At 38.9% G+C, this 24,860-nt stretch overlaps 2 protein-coding genes across 4 annotated transcripts in view; one reads left to right on the forward strand and one right to left on the reverse strand.

Moving 5' to 3' along the window:
• Positions 1-18: 18 nt before the first annotated feature.
• Positions 19-8,110, forward strand: LOC125075428 (S-phase kinase-associated protein 2-like). The gene is made up of 12 exons (XM_047687169.1): positions 19-117; positions 1,233-1,307; positions 2,894-3,017; positions 3,426-3,590; positions 3,858-4,002; positions 4,559-4,688; positions 4,805-4,976; positions 5,144-5,234; positions 5,544-5,668; positions 6,611-6,770; positions 7,378-7,497; positions 7,966-8,110. The coding sequence occupies exons 1-12, from the start codon at positions 19-21 to the stop codon at positions 8,030-8,032; spliced, it is 1,473 nt and encodes a 490-aa protein (XP_047543125.1). The 3' UTR covers positions 8,033-8,110.
• Positions 8,111-10,663: 2,553 nt separating this feature from the next.
• The window catches only part of LOC125075155 (lysosomal alpha-mannosidase-like), a 36,596-nt gene continuing 22,399 nt past the window's right edge, over positions 10,664-24,860 (reverse strand). Inside the window, exons 8-16 of one of the 3 annotated variants that reach the window (XM_047686771.1) lie at positions 21,858-21,991; positions 20,310-20,402; positions 18,195-18,324; positions 17,574-17,652; positions 16,758-16,878; positions 15,322-15,427; positions 15,002-15,092; positions 13,210-13,757; positions 10,664-11,969 (exon numbers count right to left, since the gene is read on the reverse strand). In XM_047686771.1, the coding sequence (XP_047542727.1) occupies positions 10,737-11,969; positions 13,210-13,757; positions 15,002-15,092; positions 15,322-15,427; positions 16,758-16,878; positions 17,574-17,652; positions 18,195-18,324; positions 20,310-20,402; positions 21,858-21,991 (2,535 nt within the window). In that variant the 3' untranslated portion in view covers positions 10,664-10,736. Of the gene's footprint in view, positions 11,970-13,209; positions 13,758-15,001; positions 15,093-15,321; positions 15,428-16,757; positions 16,879-17,573; positions 17,653-18,194; positions 18,325-20,309; positions 20,403-21,857; positions 21,992-24,281; positions 24,416-24,860 lie in introns of all 3 variants that reach the window. The other 2 variants (XM_047686774.1, XM_047686772.1) reach the window with 2 other exon arrangements.

Consider the following 24,860-nt stretch of genomic DNA (forward strand, 5'->3'; position numbering starts at 1 on the left):
GTTTATTTGTACCCACCAATGTTATCCGGTAGTTACTCTGTGCTTTCACGCTTCACTCCTCCAAACGGCTGGACCGGTTTCGATGGGGTTTGCTATGAAGGCTTGAACTCCAAGGAAGTTAGATGACACCAAGCCCTAAAACGCGAGCAAAGTCGCTGGCGACGTTTGGTATTTCATACAATTAGAACAGCTGACTCCGCTCGAAAATCAAAACCAAAATATTGGATCGTCAATTTAGTTTTGAAATAAATGTAAAGCTACCACCGGTTCGGAAAGATCTACCGAGAAGAACCGGCAAGAAACTGTATTTCCACCATCTTAAAGACAGTATGTCAATAAAGTACATTTTTTTTATATATATCCTGCCGACAAATACCAAGTCTACACTTTTTTATCTTAAATACAGTCTTGTATTGAATGATACGTGTTAACACTTGTGGGTTTTATGAAAATAAAGCACAGTCCAATAATTGGTAAACTTCAATTATTAATATTTGGACAGCGTAACGTTGTGCCAGGAATTATTAAAACGACCGAATGTGTTCCTTTGGCGCGTCCTACCTTTATACAAAAATAATCGGAAGTCAGTGTACGAACTGTTAAGGTTAAATTATTGTTCACAGCGTAATTTATTACTATGATTAACGAAATTATTAATAATGAATATAAATATAGAAATAAGGTATTAGTAAATGTTGTCGCTACGATTTTTGAAGCGGGCAACATTAAAAAAAAAAAGAAAACATTGGCGGGAAATTTAAGCTCTCTTCTGGATACGCTGGAAGCGGGAACGTTGTTATAACATTATTTTACATTACTGTATTGTTTTACTTTAATTCTTAACTTAACCAATAAAGAGAAAAACGTTATTAAATTATTTCAAGAGTGATACATACAACTTATATAAATATACAGTACAAATAACTTGCAGCAGTCAATTAACAAATAACTTTCTTTTACATAAATAAATCACTAAGATAAATATAATTGAGATTAGTTATTATATGCCATAATAGCTGGGCGCCTATGTGCTACTTGTTAACATATGCCTTATATATCAAGTTAAAAATAACAGAGGAATTTTATTATAATATGAATTGCACGCCTATTTCCAAGCACTCTTATTTTCTTTTCGAGTTACGCTTTGCCAACATTTTAATTACAGATTAATTAATATTACTTAACAGTAAATAAATAATTTATAAATACAATAAAATTTAATTTACTTCTAGGTATTACAAGAGATGGGTGTCAGTTTACTAGAGCCGGAGGATGGTGAAAATAACTGTGATCCAACGAATAATACAGTAAGTTTATTGATGTTTTCAATTAATTGCTATCTCTCATGAAAGCTTCTTTCTCCTTGCGATTCTTTTTTAAAGCACTCAAACTTTAACCCCCACTTTACCTTCCTAAAGCGATAGCCTGTCATTTCTTGGGACTGAATCTTAGTACCAAATTTCATCAAAATCTGTTCAGTGTCTGAAGGCGTGCCAGACAGAGATACTTTTGCATTTATAATATTTGTTGTGTATTTACTACTAAATAAACTCTCAATGATAATTATAGATTAATTTTAGATAAGGTTTACCTACGACCTAATTAGAAAACCCGCCCAAGTGCGAATCGGACTCACACACGGAGGGTTCCGTACCATTTATCTATAAAAACGGCAAAAATATCATGTTTGTAATATGGGACACCCCATTTATTTTTGTGTTGTTATAGTGGCAACAGAAATTTATCATCTGTAAAAAATTCAATTGTCTAACTATCACGGTTCATGAGATTTAATCGGTGGTAGGGCTTCGTGCAAGCCCGTCTGGGTAGGTACCACCCACTCATCAGATACTCTGCAGCAGTACTCAATATTGTAGAGTTCCGGTTGGAAGGATGAGTGAGCCAATGTAACAGGCATAAGGCACAAGGGAGATAACATCTTAGTTCCCAAGGTTGATGGCATATTGGTGATGTAAGCAATGGTTAATATTTCTTACAGTGCCTTTGTCTATAGGCGGTGGTAACCACATACCATCAGGTGGCCCATTTGCTCATCCGCCTACCTGTATCATAAAAAAAAAGAGATACAGCCTGGTGACAGACGGACAGGGGAGTCTTAGTAATAGGGTCCCGTTTTGTCTCTAAGTACGGAACCCTAATAATTGTCGTCTAATTAATAATTGTCTGATTGGTCAAAAATCCACAAAAATATCTAAGTTCCACATTATTTAATTTATTACGAGTTTTATATTCCTTACTTACGATGATACTCAAATGATTAATCCCCCATACATATTTCCAACCCCCATTTCACAGCGACAAGGTATAATTCCGTGATAAAAACTAACCTATGTCCTTCTCCGGTAATCAAACTATATCCACACCGAATTCCATCTAAATCGGTTCAGCGGTTTAAATGCGAAGAAGACAGACCTCTGTCTGTCTGTCTTACTTTCGTATTTGTAATATTAGTTAAGACTAGGTACCATGGCTTGTCATGGGTATGTAGTCCCCGTATGTCTTATGTAATAAATATTTTCTCTATTATAATATGCATACAGTATAATTAATACATTTGCATAATATACCCATCGATAGATTACAATATAGCGAAAAATCATGCGTTAAATTGCAATCACATTTCACGGTTCACAATAATTCGACAGATTACAGTCTGACGAGATAGACTGTAATCTAACGATGTTTGTAATCTTACGGTGACGTATACACGTGTATACCAAAATAACATTTTTTACGAGTGGTTGCGGTGGTAACAATTGCTGGCTCGCTATATACTCTTGAACGACATATATGTATTTAATCATAGTGTATGTTAGTTTGTACGTTACGTATTTGCGTTTGAATGTCTCGATAATCTTTTCTTTGATTTCAGCATAGACAACTTAAAAGAAAACGTGATATAGAAAATGTGAACCCAAACATATCCCGAGTTATCAGCCCCCCGGGGAAGTCGAGCCCCGGACCGTCACGGAAGAGCCCCAGGAGCTGTGATAAATGTAAGCAAATATCACGCACGCACGCACAAACACACAAATGTTTATGTTGTCGTTCTCCTTTTTGAAAAGCGAGTCCGTGTAACACGTACAAGATATATATGTACATAGCTATACCCTTGTTAACACACAAACATATGGAACACAAGTTGGCGCACGCGGCTTTGCTTGGATTTTAGTAGTTAGTGTGTAAAATGCCATTAAAAAGTACCATACCTTGGAGTTCAAGCTTGCTTCATGTCAAATTTGGTCAAATAAAAAAATACCAACAGACAGACAGAAGAGGTACTTTCGGATTTTTAATATTAGTATACATTATAAAAATGTCGCGGTCACTAAAGATTCGTTTCATTCGATAAAGTTCTTCCTTCCAAACATGCAATTTTAAATAATATCTTTTCAACATTCCAGTACCCCTCCAACCAACAGAACAATTGCTGGACACGACCCTGACCAGTGCTTACTTGATAGAAGAGGAAACCCCCCTGGGTCAGTCAGTCAGCGCTGGCTACAAACACACGAGCTCCGGGTACAGCGCTACAACCACAAGCGGCAAGAAACTTAAGGAAATTGAACGTGAGTCGTTTTTTCCTTTAATATCTATCCGTCTTGCTCGCACGGGTTGTGTAAGGCTTCCAGTTTAGTTGAGTACTGCTGTTTGGCGGTAGACTATCTGATGAGTGGGTGGTACCTACCCAGACGGGCTTGCACAAAGCCCTACCACCAAGTCGACGGATTTCCTTTCACATCTATAATATTATTATAGATTTTAAATAAGATCCAGATAGTATAGTTTGTACATGACAGTGAGACTGTTATATAAATCCATATGTGATTATTCAGGTCCATCAGAGGAGCCCGTGAGCGTGATCGGAGCCTTGGCGTCCAGCAGGGATACATTCTCCATGTTACCGGACGAGTTGGTGCTGTCTGTGCTCCGCTGGCTGCCGAAGAGGGCTCTGGCTCATTGCGCTCTCGTTTGCAAGAGGTAAGCTACATCTAGAGCTCTACTATTGATACGATTGCTTATTCGATGAATAGTCGAGGAATATTATTTAAATAATCATACAAATACCGGCCAATGATTTAACACTTAAGACTCTTTTCGCTTGTTTTTGACCCCTTCCCCCCTATTATAAGAAAAATAAGAGTAGGCCGATCCCCTCCCCCCCAGTTTAATATTTATTACGTATGAATCTAAAGGAAAAAATGAATACATGTTTGGTTTATTTTAATGTTTGCGCATTTTTTTGATCTTACGTAAGAACTATCGAGACTCCTTCCCACCCCTCCCCTCCTAAATCGTCTTGCGTAATAAATGAATAGCCTTTTCTTAAAAGTTCCAGTAATTCTACGTAAGTTATCTATTAAATAACAGTTAATTTAATTACAAGATATAAATTGAACAATAACAAAAATATTGCTTAAGTAATCGTATGTAAAACTATATATGATAGAGAAAGAGAGAGAGGAGGAGTTCACTCAAACAGACAGTTCTCTGAACAGATGATAGAATCTAGACCAATGTTTTCTCTATATTTCAGGTTATACAGACTAGCCTGCGACGAGACGCTCTGGCAGAGGTTAGATTTAGGCAACAAGACTCTAGCGAAGGATGCCCTAGGCAGGATATTGGCCAGGAAGCCCGTCATCGTCAGACTCGCCAGTTCCGAGGTGAGATTATTTTTATTGCATTGAATGACTCAATGAATACTCAATGAATACTTATATATTATATAATTATACAAAATAAATGTTCCAAAAATGCTATAATGGCTCCGCCCCCCCAGATAGGCGCGTGGGCGCCGGCGGCGTGCCCCCCCTCGCGCGTGCAGTACCTGGACCTGAGCATGTGCTCGCTGGACGCGCGCACGCTGGAGCACGCGCTGCTCGCCTGCCCCGCGCTGCGCAAGCTCAGCCTCGAGAGCGTCGCGCTCACTGCGCACGCGCAGCGACTCCTCGGTACGCTCGCGATGAGTTAGCGTTCGTTAATGTCTAATGATTGTACTCTGACTATGAGAGTGAGATAGGGAGCTCGTGTTGACGTCTGTACGCTTTAACTGTTGTTAACATATCCCATGTTTCGTGTCGCGTAACACGTCACTGACGATGAATGTGTCGACTTTCAGGCAAATGCACAAACTTGGAGACGCTCAACCTGACGATGGCTCAGGGGATCACCGCCGAGGGGTTGACGTGTATGCTGGAAGGATGTGCGGGGTAAGATATATTCGATCGTGACTCCTTGGGCTATTGTCGCTCCCACTCCTGATACAAGTGATAAGCTCAAAGTAGGGGTAAATAGGAAGTATTCTCTTTAAAATATATTATACATATATTTATGTATACAGCTGATAGGTGACCGTTGTAGAGTTTCTTCTTCTTCAGCCAATCTTCTAAAAATATTACAAATGCAAAAGCAACTTTGTCTGTCCGCGTGTTGAGTTTGATGAAATCTGGCATGAAGCTGAACTCCTAGGTAGGACATGACCCCCCCTCCCACTATTAATGTCTACATGCGTGTTCCAGTCTGCAGTCCCTGAACATATCGTGGTGCAACCTGAGCGAGGCCGCGCTGAACGTGCTCGTGACGATGTTACCGCCGAAACTGCAGAGGCTGAACGTCAGCGGAGCGAGGGTCATGACTGACGACAGTGAGTTTTAAAAAAGTTATTTTATGATAAACGGCCACCTTTGACTCACCCAGCGGCGCCCTGCGATGGCTCGGAGAGGGCACCGCCGGTCGTTTAGTGGATATGAGTTCCATATAAACGCCCCCCCTTCTTACGTCAGTTGGCAGTTTTGCCTGGAATGCTGGAGAGAACATTGCGGCGCTCGTACGCTGGAATTATTGATATTACAATAAAATAAAGGTTACTGCATAAATTGTTGGAATATTTCTATAGTTCATTATTTTACAAAGTAAAGTAAAAAAAAAAAGTATAAAAAGTAAAAGTAAAAAGTATGTTTTATTTAACAAGTTTGTACTTAAATATGAAGTTGTTGGAGTCTCCTTTTAAGCTTATGAAAAGCCTGTGCCAGGAAACTCCGCTCTTCCATATCACGAATTAGGTACAAGTATACAAGATATTTAAGGTACAACAATAATAATGAAACAATATAAAAAAGTAATAATAAGAGAAGTAACTACCAAAAAGGAAGCGAATGTGGGATTAAAATGTGTGTGTGTGTGTGTATGTGTGTGTGTTGTATGTGCATGTTGGTGTGAGTAGGATATGAATGCTAGTTCCCATATTCTACAAAAATTTCCGTTTCTTGAAAACTTAAAGATTTTATCCATTTTATTATTTTAATTTTACACTCTCTACAAGTTTTTGAATATATATCAACGTATTTATTTATTTTATTATATAAATAGGCAGATCTATTATCAAACTGAATACTAGCGAAGACTGTTTTAGTAGCAGGGATTGATATAACATTACAAAACTACTTTTATCGTGAAAGTTACTCACAAAGAACCGTTTTGAGCGCCACTCCCCCGACACTGCGGCGCGAACATTCGCAAAGAGCACATCCGAATCTATAAAATATATTGCCCCAAATGACCGAGAACTAACCCAGTGCCCCCCCAGTGGTGGCGGCGCTGGTGGCTCGCTGCCCGCGGCTGCTGGACCTCGACGTGTCGGACTGTTCCCGCCTGGGCGTGTCGGCGCTGACGGCGCTGCTGGCGCTCACCCGCCTCGAGCACCTCGCGCTCAGCCGCTGCTACCTGCTGCCGCCGCACTCGCTCATGTGCGTACTGTCCGCCCCCCCAATATGTCCGTTGTGGCGACTGGTTTCAGCAACGAATGGTTGCACCCGAACGCGGCGTTACATCCATGGAAACCAAACCAACGTCACACGTTGCGTTGCATATCAAGTCTTAAGACAACAAAACAAGCCCATAGACGCCACCGAGAGTACGACAATACGACCCATCCTCTGGTAACGTTCTTGACGTAATGTTTTCAGTTCTCCCGTACGAACTCTCCGGCATTTGTGGAGACTGTGCGGACGATTCTGATTGTGTCTTGGGGGTTTTTTTATCCGTATTTACCAAAACATTGTCAGTAGTAATTTCTAAAAGACACTTGTGTTCTGGCGATCTCCCCTCTCCCCGAGATAGATTTTTAAGAGACTTTCCGGGTGCCTCATCGATGGTCTCAGTCTTTACCATAATCTCAGTGCGTTTGCACCCCCTACACCGATTAAGAGGGGCCTTGTTAGTGGCAGCCTGGATTAATCATCCAACTTAACGATTCCAGTCGAGTCAGTATTAGGCCTAACACCTAACGACCGATCCCATACACAAATACATAAAGCACTTACCGAGTATGTGACCTCACCGATTGTACTCCAGGAAGCTGAGCAGCATGACGTCCCTGCAGTATCTCGAGGTGTGGGGAATGCTGCAGAGTGGCTCCCTGAACACTCTGAGGAAGGCTCTCCCCGCGATACAACTCAATCAATTTATGTTCAGGTAAGTTGAATCGTGTTAAGATCGAATGAGATATGGTGACCACATATCATTATTTGGCCATTTTTTATTTATACAGAACAGTAAATGGACACCTGTTGGTAAGTGGTCACCACCGCCCATAGACACTGATGTTGATTTCTCTCATCACACCAGAGCGTCACCAACCTTGGGAGCTGAGATGTTACGTCCCTTGTGCCTGTAGTTACACTGGCTCACCCTTCAAACCGGACCACAACAAACTTAAGTATTGTTTGACGATAGAATATCTGATGAGTGGGGGGTACCTCACCAGAGAACGAGGATATGACGACCGCAACTAGACTAGAGTGGAGAGCGATATTCGCGCGTGTGAGTCTATCTGTGGGCACAGATAGACTGTGTGCGTGTGCACTCCATGGCGGTCGGAGTGGTGGGGATGTTGTAACCTGATAATACTAGTTGTGGCTAACATTCCTCGGTATGTTTCAGCGCCATCGCGAGGCCCACGATCGGCACGAGGCGGACGTCCATCTGGGGCCTCAGGACGAGAGACTGATAATTATAATTCGATATAGTGTAAATATTTATTGTAATTAGGTGAAATAAATCTTTAAATCGAAAATAAATTCTTCATTGTGTACGGAGTCGTTTATTTGTTCCCACCAATGTTATCCGGTAGTTACTCTGTGCTTTCACGCTTCACTCCTCCAAACGGCTGGCCCGGTTTTGATAAGATTTGGTGTGAAGGCTTGAACTCCAAGTTAGATGACGACAAAGTCCTAAAACGCGAGCAAAGTCGCTGGCGACGTTTGGTATTTCATACAATTAAAACAGCTGACTCCGCTCGAAAATCAAAACCAAAATATTGGATCGTCAATTTAGTTTAGAAATAAATGTAAAGCTACCACCGGTTCGGAAAGATCTACCGAGAAGAACCGGCAAGAAACTGTATTTCCACCATCTTAAAGACAGTATGTCAATAAAGTACATTTTTTTTATATATATCCTGCCGACAAATACCAAGTCTACACTTTTTTATATTAAATATAGTCTTGTATTGAATGATACGTGTTAACACTTGTGGGTTTTATGAAAATAAAGCACAGTCCAATAATTGGTAAACTTCAATTATTAATATTTGGACAGCGTAACGTTGTGCCAGGAATTATTAAAACGACCGAATGTGTTCCTTTGGCGCGTCCTACCTTTATACAAAAATAATCGGAAGTCAGTGTACGAACTGTTAAGGTTAAATTATTGTTTACAGCGTAATTTATTACTATGATTAACGAAATTATTAATAATGAATATAAATATAGAAATAAGGTATTAGTAAATAAATCACTAAGATAAATATAATTGAGAATAGTTATTATATGATAATATGAATTGCACGCCTATTTACAAGCACTCTTATTTTCTTTTCGAGTTACGCTTTGCCATCATTTTAATTACAGATTATGTCAGATAACAATATTTTTTTTTTTTAATATATACTGCCTAGAAGTTGGTCATTGATTCGCTTTTTATATTTAATAAAATCTTAAATGCAGTGATTTGTCTTGTTTATCAATGTTATTTTGATACGAATTTAAATTTTTGAATGCAGGCGTATGATCAAAGTCGAATCTTAGATTCTTGACATTAAAGCCGAAGGCATGATTGTTAACGTATCAAATTATTAAAAAAAAAAATGTGTTTGGTAACTGCTCAAAATCACTGCGTGTAACGCTGTTTCAAAACAATACATTACGTCAGAAACACGAAGTAAGCCGATCAGGTATGAATATACTTCAATTAAGGTATCTCCAGAGATGTTCTACATATACGTTATTACTGCATCACTGAAATAGTGGCTGGACTGGTATGGTCTGAAAAAACGAAACAACGAGACAATATTTTTCTGCTTGTTAAAGATTATGCTCCGAGTTAAAAGTTGTAATGTAGGCAAAGAATCAAGTACACTCTATTCCAACCATAAGAGGAGAAAAGCCAAATAAACAACATTCGACAGCAAATTGACGCGACGTCATTGGTCGAGAGCTCGATTAATCTGTGATATTCCTTATGAATTTTCGAAAAATGGCGTTTTGAACGAAACTCATATCGGAATTTTGGAAGTAATTAGTTAAATGTAATAGTGTTGTATTATAAATAAAGATATATTAATCGTAAACTCTCAGTAGTGCACGATATAGCTGAGTTATTAGTGAATCGCATGAAATACGTAAATCTAAGGTTTGTTTATCTTATTATTTACTAAGGATTCATAATTACTTACTAAGGATTATTCATAAATAAGCCATTATTTCCCGTAAAGAGTAAAGGATAGAAAATGTCTATCGTAGATTATCCCTAAGAGATAGAAACGTACCATTTCGAACTTTTTGTAGACTTTTTTAAGGTGTACAATACTGTAGTACATTATTTTGATCTATCTCTTAAGGTTCAGTCAGCGTTTGCAATGTAAGCGCAAAAATGCGTTTATTTATCTCATCACATTAGAAACCTATAAAATTATCAGTGTTTCTCTACTATATTCTGCACGTATTATACATATAAACCTTCCTCTTGAATCACTCTATCTATAAAAAAAAAGCCGCAACAAAATCCATTGCGTAGTTTTAAAGATGTAAGCATACATAGAGACAGACAGACAGACAGCTATACCAAGTTTATTTTACATAAGAACATATTTAAATAAAAATATATATTTTTTTAATAGATATTTTATAAAAGTTTACAAGACAAGACAGCCTCGTGAACAAGACATTCGTAGATAATGTCGAAATATCGAGCTGCACCGAATAAAAATAAAAATCCCGTTTTAAATACTCGCAGTAATAAAAATAACCACGTTAATTTAAAATCTTATATATTTATTTATTTGTTTGACAACACCAACAAGTCGTACAACAAAAATAGACAGTAAATCAAAAGTCATTATAAGTAAATGGGTATTGCCTACTTTTTTACAGGTGTTCTAAGATTACTTGGAAATTGGAATAAGTCAACATTGTAAAAAGCTAATTGATAAAATAATACGTTATATAATTAATAAAGATAAGGAGACAATAGGAGAACAGTCTAAATACGGTTTTATGTCAAAATGTTAAAAATAAATGAAATTAAGCAAAGTTGTCGAATGTGATATATTATTTTAAATCAATTAAAAAGAACTTCCAAATATTTAAACAAGATATTTAATTAAAAATACATTTATTTTATCGATATGTACACACACTACAAGTGATTTATATTTACGATGCGACCATTTCATATTTCGCGATAAAAGTCCTGATTTGTTTCGCTTTGATCTGAATCTTCAGACGATCGTCGGTCGCTTCTCCAGCATCAGCCCTGGCCCGGGGTACCGAATTAAAATTATTATACTCCAAGTTAAAACTCTCAGAGAACTCATTCTCGACTTTCCAGGTCCACTTTTCGACATCGTCCACCCACCGATTGGCGGCTAGTGTTGTCTCTTTAATCGATATAATCTTAACATTATTAAAAACTTCCGATAAATCGATTTCTATCGTCGAATCATTCGATTTATCGACATAATTCTCGATTCTCAACAGTAAACTATCTTTCGTCCACGGTTCTAGAGTCAATAAATGCAATCCATTGGGCAGTTCCTTCATACCTTTGAAACAATTGTCTAGTTTCATCCAAGTATCAAAATCGACATTATCAGAATTCGATACGAATACTATCGGCTGTAAATGGGTTTGTATGACGAGTTTTCTTTCGGCGATCACTTCTACGGCGTTCTTGGGGTTAATGTTTAGTAACTTATGGTGCCCTCGCATCACAAGACCTTTGCCTTCCGCGACTTCATCTAACGCTTCTCCAACCCCGAACGCGTCATCATGTAACAGCCGCCGATGAAGCATCAATTCAATATTCCCTTCCTCCAGAGACGACCCGCCCTCAGATCGATCCGTCAATATCGATATTCTTGTCTGTTCGTCTTGTATCGATATTTTATTCGTGACCGGATAGTAGTAACCGGCGATCGGTTCCTCGAGGGTTAAGTTCCACTGCGGACGCTCGTTCAACTTGCGTTTCAGCATCTGCCTTCCATTGGAATCGGTGTAGAACTCGCCATTATTAACGACATTAGTGTCGTATCTAACGACGTATTCCTTACCGACTTTGTCTTCTATCGGTATTGGACCGACAACAAAATCATGAACGAAATAATTCAAACCGCTGTAAATTCTGAGCACGCTCGCTGCGTTCTCTTTGGTTTCAGCGCGATACTCTTGAACGATTGGGCCTTTAACTGTGCCGCTGTTTCTGTACGTCATTGCGTAGGGAACTGTTGTTTGTGGTCGGAAGATGTAAGCGCCGGACGAGCGTTCGTGAGTGTTTGTGTTGTTTCCATAGCAACCGGTCCAGTAGTGTAGCTGCACCTTTAGGTTGGTCGTTCTGTCTGGTAGGATCATGTGTGTGACGCCGGTGTTGTCCATGCGAATCTTCATGTACTGAAAAAGTTGTGAGATTCTTTTAATGAGTAATAATTTAACGCTTAGAATATCTCTACAGCAATCACGTGAGTGAGCCAGTGTAACTACAGGCACAGGGCAACAACATCTTAGCTACCAAGGTTGGTGGCGCATTGGTAAGGAATGGTTAATATTTTTAACAGTACCATTGTCTACGGGGACCACTTACCATCGGGTGGTCCGTATAAATAAAATATATAAAAAGGGCCACATAATGGTATGTGGTCACAACCGGGCGGTGGTACTCAGTATTGTTGTGTTCCGGTTTGAAGGGTGAGAGAGCCAGTGTAACTACAGGCACGAGGGACGTAACATAGTAGTTGCCAAGGTTGGTGGCGCATTGGCGATGTAAGGAATGGTTAATATTTCTTACAGCGCCTTTGTCTATGGGCGGTGGTGACCACTTACCATCAGGTGGCCCATTTGCTCGTCCGCCTACCGGTAACATAAAAATAATAATAATTAAGAAACAGAAACTATCACTCAAATCGGCAACGCACCACATACTTTGGGACTAAGGTGCTTTGTACCAGCGTTGCAGATAGTTCGATAGTTGACCTCGAAAACTATTCAGGATATCGATACTATACATACAAAGTATGGATAGTTTAGGACTATCGATAGTTTAGGTTAAAAGTATCGTATTTTGCAATACTATCGATAGTATTGACACGTGACATTATTGATACTATCGCGAACACCTTGAATATCGATAGTCGATATGCAACACTACTTTGTACATGTATTTAAACTGACTCAACTTTTCGAGCGCAGTTTGAGGCCGCTTAAGCCTAAACGACCAGAGAAATGAGCAAGTCAATATTTAACCCATCTGCCTGACTATATCGCCAAAAACTAACCAAGCTCGTTCATAAATTGAAATAATTTGTAAAAAATACATCGGTAAAGAAGGAATATTATTCGATACAAGATTATATAGATGATAAAAAAGCGTGGAGTTAACGCTTGTTGACTTCCAGGCAGGAGACATGACATACATATATAATTGTATTTAACTAGCATGACTGTATTTTTAGACGTTGAAAAAGTGTAACTACTGAGTTTCTCGCCGGTTCCTCTCGGTAGAATCTACATTCCGAACCGGTGGTACCTTAAATAGGTGGCACTTTAAATAGTTTGTTAAATGACGATCCAAAAGTGCCTGTAAAAGCCTACTTGAATAAAGTATATCTTGATTCTCTAACATCTACTAACGTACCTCATTCTCCAAATAATCTTCATCAGCCCGTTCGACGACCAGCGCTTCATCAGCCAGCATCCTCAGCTCCTCTTCATTGAGATTCGGATAGTTCAGCTTCTTATCCAAGCTCCTCGCCTTACCGATCGTCTCCAATTTCGTTTCCTTTATAATTCTCTCCAATTCTTCGACGTCTACGTTGTCGTCTTTATCTTTTAAGATATCCGCGTTGATATCTTTTTCTATGTTAACCTTTGCGTCGACTTTCATTATTGGCAGAGGTATTTGTTCTCGTTTGAACTTATGGTCTACAGTGTCATCCAGGTTGTGTATTTCGACGAAGTTGTCGTGTAAGTTTTTCCAGTAGTCGTTTATGTTGCCGTAGTATTCATTCGTGTTAACGACATCTCTTTTAGATATCTTCGACGTCTTCTTTATGTAGAACGATTTCACGCCAAGGGGATGTAGTTTGGCTATGAAAACTAATTCGTGGCTCGCCTTCGACTTTCTCGTCGGTATCTTTTTCACCGGCTCCGGTATGTCTACCAATTGAGATGTTATCTTTTCGCCTGTAATTTTATATAGTGGACATTATATCTTTGAGTTCTTACACAATAATTGACTCAATTCAGGAGAGACTAGGATATCAAGTGCATCTTAAGCGATGATTGTGGGTATCCAGGCAGGCACCACTGAATTTAATGTGCTTAATTTGTGTTTATAATTCATCTCGTGCTCGGCGGTGAAGGAAAACATCGTGAGGAAACCTGCACGTGTCAAATTTCAACGAAATTCTGCCACATTTGTATTCCACTAACCTGCATTGGAGCAGCGTGGTGGAATATGCTTCAAGCCTTCTCCTCAAAGGGAGAGGAGGCGTTAGCCCAGCAGTGGGAAATTTACAGGCTGCTAATAGGATATCAAGTGCTCGTGTTTGTGTGAACCGGGAAGAGTTCAATCAAGACCAACCGTTAAACTTGTTTTAGGACAGTTTTTAGGAGTTAACTTGAATGCTAGGAATACGTCTAACTATTCAAAAAGCAGTAACTTGTCTATGGTTCGAAAGTGGTTCCTATGTATGAGTATCTTCTGTATTGGATACCCTTACAGTATATATATATGTCAACGTAAGATTACAAACATCGTTAGATTACAATCTATCTCGTCAGATTGTAAACTGTCGAAATATTGTGAACCGTAAAATATGATTGCAATTTAACGCATTATTTTTCGCTATATTGTAATTACGATGACATATATATACTTACAGTATATATATAGCCTTGTAGTGATAATAATACTGAGACCATCCCGTCTTAACCTGAACAAGTCAGGGTACAAGCTGAATTTTCTGGCAAACCCAACTCCTCCCAACATGAAGATTTTCAAAGACCTTCTGGGGCTCCTCACAAATGGATCAAGAGTTGACCATCATTAGCGAACCCGTCAAGCACAAGGTCAAGGTTTTGTGTACGAATTAGAACCTTATTGAGGCATTGCTACACCTTTGTAATAACTGCCAAACTTTACATACCGAACTGCTAAAATTTTTGATTTTAAACCTCATCAATATTATAAATAAAAAAAAAAATATCCCGCTGAGTTTCTTTCGCCGGTTCTTCTCAGGTCCGAGGTGCTAAATTCCGAACCGGTGGTAGATTTTAGACAATCAATAAGCAAGTGCAAACACTTCTATATTGAATAAAGATTTTTGACTCTGACTTTGACTATTTTTAAAATGAAAAAAACCCTGTACGACATTGAAGACAAAAGATATATCAAGTTCGAGAGTGTCTGTATGCTTTGTACTCACCATTCGGCGCGTAAACTTCATAGGTACCATCTAAGACCGGCACGTGTATCGGCTCCATGACCATCCATCCCACAGGATTGTATATCGTTACCTTTAAGTAAACAACGATATAAGTATTCAGACTAAATAAAAAAAATCGAAACTGAATGGTTGAATGAGCAATGGTTTACGGGCATTTTTTTTTCTCGCTTGAAGAACCCATTGCGCGTTTTTCCCAGTCAAGTGGGGGTGGGCTATGTGGGACTCGTCGGTGCCCAGGACGGCGCTAAGTACTTCGGGATAAACTTGCAACCAAAAAGCTAAATATTAAACAGACTCACCACAAACTGCCTGCTGTTTTCGCTCGTAGGGCAACTTGACTCATTAAAACGGCATCTGTCATAGCTGAAGAGCGGCTGCTTTAAAGCGTCCCTTTGTGCAATTTTACTGAAGACAAAAACATAAGGCGGTTGAAACAAGTGAAACAGCTTAGTTATAATCTCGTAGGTTGTGATGCTGCTTGGAAATAAACGTGTCGTTCGATAAATGAGGCATATTACCGAATCGAAGATTATATTGAAGATAAAAAAGCGTGGACTTAGTGTTTGATTAGATTGACAAAAGAAAAGACCCGCTGAGTTTCTTTCGCCGGTTCTTCTCAGGTCAGGGTGTTTCCTTTTCCGGACCGGTGGTAGTGTTTAGTTTGACCATCAATAAGTAAGTGTATTACTTCTATATTAAATAAAGGAACTTGAGTTTGAGTTGATGATTGATGAGTTATTAAAATCGTGGAAAAGACTAACTAACGAGTTTCTTGCCGGTTCTCGGTAGAGTACGTTCCGAACCGGTGTTAGCTTTACATCCAATTCAAAACTGTAACATGGCGATTCAAAAGTGCTAGTAAGCCTACTTGAATAGACAATAATTTGATATGTGTAGAAACTTCAAAATTATATAAAACACCGAAGAGGAAACGTCTTTGGTTGAAGAACCAGGAAGTTCCCTTATCCGCCCGGAGGATCGTTTACGAACCAACGACTAAAACAATTCCGGAGGAGAAAATTTGCATATAAATTTTAAGTAAGTTAGTTAGTACTTGTTAAATTATAGAAAAAAATGCTATCCACAAGTTCATGGGCACAAACACCAGTTTTTCAAAATATTTACTGGGAGTTTTCCATTGAGAAATACTCCAGATGCCTCGTATATGGCAGTAGAACACTTTAACCATTCGTCCTGTCCTGAAAATCTATCTAAACATGTGTCACCACCCTACCGGACTATGGAAGGGGGGGTGGCTGTTCGTAATAAAGGGAAGCGGGAATCTGTGAGCAATGGCCTTGGCAATTGGCATCAATATTTGTCAAATCGATACCTATAAAAGCGAAATACCACTCACTGAATAATCAAGAAATCACTTAAACTATAACACTTAAAACCATGAAATTTGGCAGGTAGGGGCTAAGGTATCCTCTTTGATAGGGTGTAGACATTCGCTAAGAACCGTTCTTTTTTTTTCAACCGATTTTGGTTGGGAGGTTGTGTTTTATATATGTCACCGTGAGATTACAAACATCGTTAGATTACAATCTATCTCGTCAGATTGTAAACTGTCGAAATATTGTGAACCTTGAAATATGATTGCAATTTAACGTATTATTTTTCGCTATATTGTAATCTGTCGAATTCAAACTGATAGATACAATCTGTCTGTCTGTCTATAACTTTTATACTGGAAGTTAAACGAAACGTTAGCGCGATTCAGGCATGTACTCACTTGAAAGCCTGTCTCGCTACGATGAGGGCGTCTTCCACGGCCGCGTCCAAGAGCCTCTCGTAGTCGTGAGCGACGTGTTGCTTCTCCGTGCCCGTTATCGCGTCGTGATGTTGCATAACTCCTGAAAATATGAATTCATGTTTTAGGTATGGGTCGTTAAGTGCTAGGCATAAACCCTTTTTTTTCAATGGCATTGGTTGGCGGACGAACATATGGGTCACCTGATGGTAAGTGGTCACCACCGCCCATAGACAATGGCGCTGTAAGATTCCTTAAATCACCAATGCGCCACCAACCTTGGGAACTAAGATGTTATGTCCCTTGTGCCTGTGATTACACTGGCTCACTCACTCTTTAATCGGAACACAACAATACAGAGTATTGTTATTTGGCGGTAGAATATCTGATGAGTGCCCTACCACCAAGAATAGGTCTAGATAGACCTAGATCCTTCCTTGGAGTTTAAGCTTTTTTTAGTCTTATAGGTGACAAACGAGCTCACGTGATGGAAAGTACCACCTACCTACCACTTACCACCGCCCATGGGCATTTGCAACACCGAGGGGCTTGCAGGTGCGTTGCCGGCCTTCAAAAAATGAGTACGATCTTTTCTTGAAGGTTCCCAAGTCGTATCGGTTCGAAAACCGCCGGCGAAGGTTCCACAGAGTGGTTGTGCGAGGCCAAAAATGTCTTAAAAATCGCGCTGTTGTGGATTTTCGAACATCTCGGTGGTGCAAACCATTGTTTGTTTGGCCGTGAACAACAGACAGACAGAGTTACTTTCGCATCTATAATATTAGTATACATAATCCTCACCCATGGCACTCTTCAACTCGTTCAGCACGAAGCTGTTGTGTTCCTCCAAACCTCCCAACACTTGTAAATGTTTTACCATCTGTAAAAAAAATATTTCCAGAAAATACAACTGAAAATGAATCTCCTATACCACAATACCAGCAAATTTCCCACTGCTGGGCTAAGGTATCCTCTTTGAGGAGAAAGTTAGTAGCATTGTATACACACGTGGCAGAATTTCGTTAAAATTAGACACATGCAGGTTTCCTCACCGAGCACGAAATGAATTATAAACACAAATTAAGCACATGAAAATTCAGCGGTGCATTCCTGGGGTTGAACCCGTAATCATCGGTTAACATCCTGTACGAGTGAACTTAAACGGTTGGACCTATTTCGGTGAAACTTTTCGTGTGTATCATGTCATAAGATTTAAAATGGACCCGGTAGGTGGCACTGCGATCGAAAGCTACATGAAATTCTAGTTTAACCCAGACAAAATCAAAATATTTAACCAGTTTATTTTTAATCGGCAAAGATCAACTAAAAATATATTACAATTTATTTGTAGTAATCAAATGTTCAGAACGTGTAAATCTTAATAGTGTAATTCTAGTTACCAAAGGTAGAACCCAAGCTTACCTGAAGGTAATCATTCCCCTGTCGCTCGAAGAACTTAGTTGTGGGTCGGGAGGTGAAGTAGCCCGTCCAGTACGCTGTGGGGTCACTCGCGTAGGGGAAGAAATCGTCCTGCTTCGTCGGTAGAGTCGGACTGGAATTACATACATTTGCCTGTAAATTTCCCACTGCCGGGCTAAGGCCTCCTCTCCCTTTGAGGAGAAGGTTTTTAGAGCTCCAATGCGCTCAAATTCGGGTTAGTGGAATACACATGTGGCAGAATTTTGTTGAAATTAGACGCATCACATTCCTCATGATGTTTTCCTTCACCGCCGAGCACGAGATGAATTATAAACACAAATTAAGCACATTAAAATTCAGTGGTGGTGGAAATCAATCAGAGTACACATTGTTTTAAAAATGGTACCATTTCAACTAGGTAATCTATATTCATATTATAAATATGTACTCGGTGGTAGGTCTTTGCCTGTCCGGGTAGGCACCACCCCCTATCAGATATTCAACAACCAAACAGCAAAACTTAGTAACACTCGTTGACTTCCAGGCAGGAGACATAACATACATATATAATTGTATTTAACTAACATGACTGTATTTTTAGATGTTGAAAAAGAGTAACTACAGAGTTACTTGCCGGTTCTTCTCGATAGAATCTACATTCTGAACCGGTGTTAAATTTACTTAATATAGTTTGTTAAATGACGATTCAAAAGTGCCTGTAAAAGCCTACTTGAATAAAGTATCTTTTGATTTTGACTATGTGCTGATTTGAAGCGAGCCAGTGTAAATACAGGCACAAGGGGCGTAACATCTTAGTTCCCAAGGTCGGTGGCGCGTTGGTGATGTAAGGAATGGTTAATATTTCTTATAGCGCCATTGTCTATGAACACATCTAATGGTTCAATTCTAAAAATGATTTCTCTGGTAGAGTATTTATTTTTTATGGCATTGGTTGGCGGACGAGCATATGGGTCACCTGATGGTGAGTGGTCACCACCGCCCTTAGACATCCCTTGTGCCTGTGATTACACTGGCTCACTCACCCTTCTAACCTGAACACAACAATACAGTACTGTTATTTGGCGGTAGAATATCTGATGAGTGGGTGGTACCTACCCATGCGGGCTTGCACAAAGCCCTACCACCAATTGTACTCTATTACAAGTATTATATTATATTAATAAATTGCACTCGTGCGAAACCGTGTTTTCTAGTGTAACATCAGATGTGACACCAGAAATAATTTTAATACGATTATTTTAAAAGCAATGAAATTAAATGATTGTGTTTAATACGCAGAACGAGCTACTTGTTCAAACAATGAAATTGTTCTAACCAAAATGATAATGGCTCTTTTCCCATGTGGCTATTTTTGCGTCCGCTTAAATGTTTAATTTTTTCACATGGAATTTTAATTGCTAACTTAGATGCAAGATACATTTTTGGTACATATCCGAATATAGCCATATCTATCTTAAATGCACAATATATTTAAGTTACTTAATTGGATGAGGATTCATTCTGTATTGCTTAAAATCGCATCGAAAATAACGCATTATTTCTCGTAAATAGTAAAGAATGAAAAATGGTTACTGTGGGTTATCCCTAAACGATAGACATTTACCATCGCGGACTTTTTTGTAGACCTTTTTAAGGTGTACAATGCTGTAGTACATTATTTTGAACTATATCTTAGCACTCAGCCAGCGTTTGCAATGTAAGCACAATAAAATGTGTTATTTACGACATCACATTAGAAAATTCAAAAATATCAGTGTTTCTCTACTATATTCTGCATGTATTCTACATATAAAACTTCCTCTTGAATCACTATATCTGTTAAAAAAAATGTATCGAAATCCGAAGCGTTAATTTAAAGATCTAAGCATAAACAAGTACAGGCAGACAGCGATAAGCGACTTTGTTTTATACTATGTTAACCATAAACCAATGCACTATTATAAAGAGAGTACTGTTAAAATCATCTAATAGTGATTGGAGTCATCTGTAAACAATAATATCTAGTACTAATCCTTCGCAATATGAAAGGAGTCATTAATATAAACGAAGAAGAGAAATGGACCAAATGTGAACCCTTGAGGGGTCCCCGATACTTACTTGGAATCTTTAACGGCTTTCAAATAGCAATCCGGTGTCGAATAAAAGAGTTTAATTTTTAAACCGTCTCTCGCCGATTTTATATTCGTGTACCTGAAACGTTAATTAATTCTTTAATATTTTAAACTTATTTTAAAGATTAGTCGTGGATCGCTAAATGCGTGACCCACAGAATAAAAAGATTCATTTATCTATACTAATATTATAAATGGTAGTAACTCTGTCGAATTCGAATTAAATGATTATTATTTTTTATGGCATTGGTTGGCGGACGAGCGTATGGGCCACATGATGATAAGTGGTCACCACCGCCCATAGACAAGGGCGCTGTAAGAAATATTAACCATTTCTTACATCACCTATGCGCCACCAACCTTGGGAACTAAGATGTTATGTCCTTTGTGCCTGTGATTACACTGGTTCACTCACCCTTCTAACCGGAACACAACAATACAGAGTACTGTTATTTGGCGGTAGAATATCTGATGAGTGGGTGGTACCTACCCAGACGGGCATGTATGAGCTTGAAGTCCAAGAAGGGAAGGTTCTTTCTATGCCTCTGACGACATACCAAGTGTGGAACGATGTCTATTATAAAATGGACTAGGTAAATATTGAATTATTTAAATCATTCGGTAAACTAACTATTCTAAACGATATTTAAAACGGGATATTTACCATGTTTTTTTATTATTATTTGGTGGAGCTCGATATTTCGACATTATCTACGAATGTCTTGTTCACGAGAGAGAGAGAGAGAGTCTCGTGAACAAGACATTCGTACCCGTTTTAAATACTGTTAGTAATAAAAATAACCATGTTAATTTAAAATCATATATTCTAAACGAGTTATTTTTAAATCATATATTAAATTAAATGCATTAATTTATAAAAACACATGCAATTTTAACGTTACGTATGCAATTACATGCATATCAGCTTGAAGTAGCTTATTAAATAAACTTTTTCTATCCCGGTCCACTTTTATATTGCAGAAGATACAAAGAGAAAATTTCTCAGCTTTTCTCTGATATAATAGGTGTGTATTATACATGTAAACCTTCCTCTTGAATCGCTCTGTCCATTGACGACAACCGCAATAAAGTCCGTTGCGTAGTTTAAAAGATCCAAGCGTAAAGACGGCGCGGAATTCAGATTCAAGTTACTTAGACATTGGACGTTTCAGAAATTAGAAGCTGTGGTTAATTTTGACCAAGATATACATTCTTGAGAGTGACTAGCTTAGATTGTGCGGGACTTATTTGAGTGTGCTTAACTAACATACGGGACGGGACGAACACACGAACTGAGAGTGAAAACTCCCAAACACATTGAGAATTATTGCCAGAAAAAGTTTACGCACACTACACCAATGAGACCGTTGTGTTTTTAATATTAGAAACTTTTTTCTCTAATTGGGCTGTACTGACGAGTTACATTTGCCTGGCCGAAGGCGATATTTTTTTTTTTCTACGATTGGCGGGAAAATATATATACAATTGTATTTACTCCCTTGCAATTTGAGGAAAGTATAAATAAATGACTCACTCGATCAATTTGTCTAGATTTTTGTACCACATCAACGCGTCCTGGTAGGTAAAATCACCCCCCATCGTTATAATGACGTTATTTGTCCTGAAGTTATTTCTCTGTTCTAACACGTACTTGATGAACGAGTCTATCTGTTGAATTCAAAAACATAAATCATTTTAAAATATTTTCTTCGACTGAAATTTGAAATATCGAAAAACAACGCCATCTAATAGCCCGTTAAATCAATGATGTGCGTTTTGGGGGGGTTGGTTGTCTGACAGACAGGAAGGCCTACAGTCACTATTGAACTAAAGTCCTAAAATGCGTCTCTGTTAGCTCCGTGAGCGAATGGACATATCCCTTTGGGATAGCCGAATTATATATCTTAACCGCTGTGCCCAGAATCAGTGATAATAATTGTATGTACACGAGACGCAAGAATAAGTTTATAACGCCAAGTTTCCGACTCCGCAAAAACAGTAAATCTCTCTTGGCGCAAAGTATCATTTGTAAAAAATGATATTAATGAATTCAAGATTATGTAGATAATTAAAAATATATACTGTATTTAAGTAACATAAATTTGTATTTTAAATGTTGAAAGAGTGACTACTGAGTTTCTTGCCGGTTCTTATTGGAAGAATCTACATTTTGAGCCGGTGGTAGCTTCACTTAGTATAGTTCGTAAAATGAAGATTCAAACGTTCTTGAATAAAGTTTATTTTGATTTTGACTGTAAAGGCCAGACAAGACGAGGATTGAAGAGGCTTTAAGCCCCCATTATTTGGTCACATTAAGAGCTGGGATAAAACCTCATCATTCCTTTTAAGGAATAGTTTTCGAAATTATAACATGCTGCTCCAATACGAATTGTTAGATACTTGCAACGTAGGTAGGTTCCCTCAAGAAATTTACTCAGTGCAAAATCCAGATAAATAATAAAACCAAATTCAACATATGTGAATTGATTCAACAAGATTCACGTGTTCAACCGACTAAGCCATTTCGAAATCATTCACCAAAAAGAACATTATATGTAATAAAATGCTTCAGCCGTACAAATATGTACATTACTAGTTGCTTAGGCGATATCCGAATTTTGTGACATCGTTTTACATTACATTAGCACCCTGTAAATTTCCCACAGCTGGGCTTAGTCCTCCTCTCCCTTTGAGGAGAAGGTTTTGGAGCATATTCCACTACACTGCTCCAATTCGGGTTGGTGGAATATACATGTGGCAGAATTTGAAATTAGACACATGCTTTCCTTATGATGTTTTCCTTCACGGCCGAGCACGAGATGAATTATAAACACAAATGAAGCACATGAAAATTTAGTAGTGCCTGCCTAGGTTTGAACTCGCAATCATCGGTTAAGATGCACGCGTTCTAACCACTAGGCCATCTCGGTTCGACATCGTTTATGTAACGGATATTTTAATTAAATATCCGTCTTGACATCCGATTTCAGATATCCTCTGTCTTTGTTTAACTTTACATTGTACGATATGTGAGAAAGGGACGAAACGGATGTGATATCGAAATCGATTTAACATTCACGTCATCTCTTTCCCACAGATGGTTACTGTTAAGTTAAAGCGAGATAGGGCGAATATTTCATGAGTTTAATGTTATCGTTATTATGACGACTGACTGAATGTCGTCTGATATTCAGGCGACATGATTTTGGATTAGCTACGATATGTCGGACACATGCCAACTAGCTAGTCGTCTGCGGCTTCGCTCGCGTTGAGGACATACAGACATATGTATAGACGATTTGAGATACCTGCTTCATACCATTTACTTGGTGGTAGGGCTTTGTGCATGCCCGTCTGGGTAGGTACCACCCACTCATCAGATATTCTACCGCCAAACAGCAGTACTCAGTATTGTTGTGTTCCGGTTTGAAGGGTGAGTGAGCCAGTGTAACTACAGGCACAAGGGACGTAACATCTTTGTTCCCAAGGGTGGTGGCGTATTGGTGATGTAAGGATGGTTAATATTTCTTACAGCGCCATTGTCTATGGGCGGTGGTGACCACTTACCATCAGGCGGCCCATTTACTCGACCGCCTACCGATAACATTAAAAAAAAAAACCGAATCTCATCAATTTCGGTTCAGTGTTTTGGCCGAGGAAGTGTTACTCTCGCATTTATAATTTTAGTACAGATTGAACCATTGCTGGGCTAAGGCCTCCCTTTGGAGAGAAAGTTCGAAGCAAAAGCCACCACGCTGCTCCAACGCAGATTGGTGAATGGCAGAATTTCGTTGAAATTAGACACATGCATGTTCCCTCACGATATTTTCCTTCACCGAGCACGAGATGAATTATAAACACAAATTAATCACATGAAAATTCAGTGATGCTTGTCTGGGTATCACCACTGGACCATCTTGGTTCTTATTGGACATTTGGAACAATTTGGGGGACTTACTTTATTAATTTGTCTAGATTCGTATACCACATGTCTGCTTGCTGGTATTGGAAATCATCGCCCATCGTAACTAGGATATTACTTGTTTTGTATGCTGTTGACATTTGAAGAACTTTTCGTATAAATGACGTCACCTGGTGTAAGATTTAATTTTAATTAGTTTTCGATAAGTTTATCGTAGGTTACATCATTTTTATGGACTGATGGGTGCCAACTTAGGAAATGAGATGTTATGTCCCTTGTGCTTAGATACGCTAGCTGACTTCGCCTTTCAAGCTGGAACACAACAATACATCGGACTGGGCCACAGGGGCCTGACTGGTTCCGGGACCATTTTTGGTAAAAAACCTGGACGAAATTTTTTTCGAAGTAAGGGTAACTGCAGTGTAATCAGGAACCGACTCTGAATATATGCACAGACCATAAAATTGATGGTATGCGGTATGGAATGCCTCCAAACCTACGCGCCATCCCAAATTTGGCACCCTGGGCCGCCTCTCTATCGCACGGCCCTAACGCCGATCCTTCTAAGTATTACTGCTTGGCTTTAGACGAGTACCTATTAAGTACGGACTTGTA

This window comes from Vanessa atalanta, chromosome 30 (assembly GCF_905147765.1).
Source record: "Vanessa atalanta chromosome 30, ilVanAtal1.2, whole genome shotgun sequence".
Taxonomy (NCBI): Eukaryota; Metazoa; Arthropoda; class Insecta; order Lepidoptera; family Nymphalidae; genus Vanessa; species Vanessa atalanta.

Bases quoted from the DNA above. Each gene is read 5' to 3' on its own strand.
- LOC125075428 (XM_047687169.1), top strand. From the start codon at position 19: ATGTTATCCGGTAGTTACTCTGTGCTTTCACGCTTCACTCCTCCAAAC. The intron at 5,669-6,610 runs GTGAGTTTTAAA...GTGCCCCCCCAG, and splicing joins GAGGGTCATGACTGACGACA to TGGTGGCGGCGCTGGTGGCT. The intron at 6,771-7,377 runs GTGCGTACTGTC...ATTGTACTCCAG, and splicing joins CTGCCGCCGCACTCGCTCAT to GAAGCTGAGCAGCATGACGT.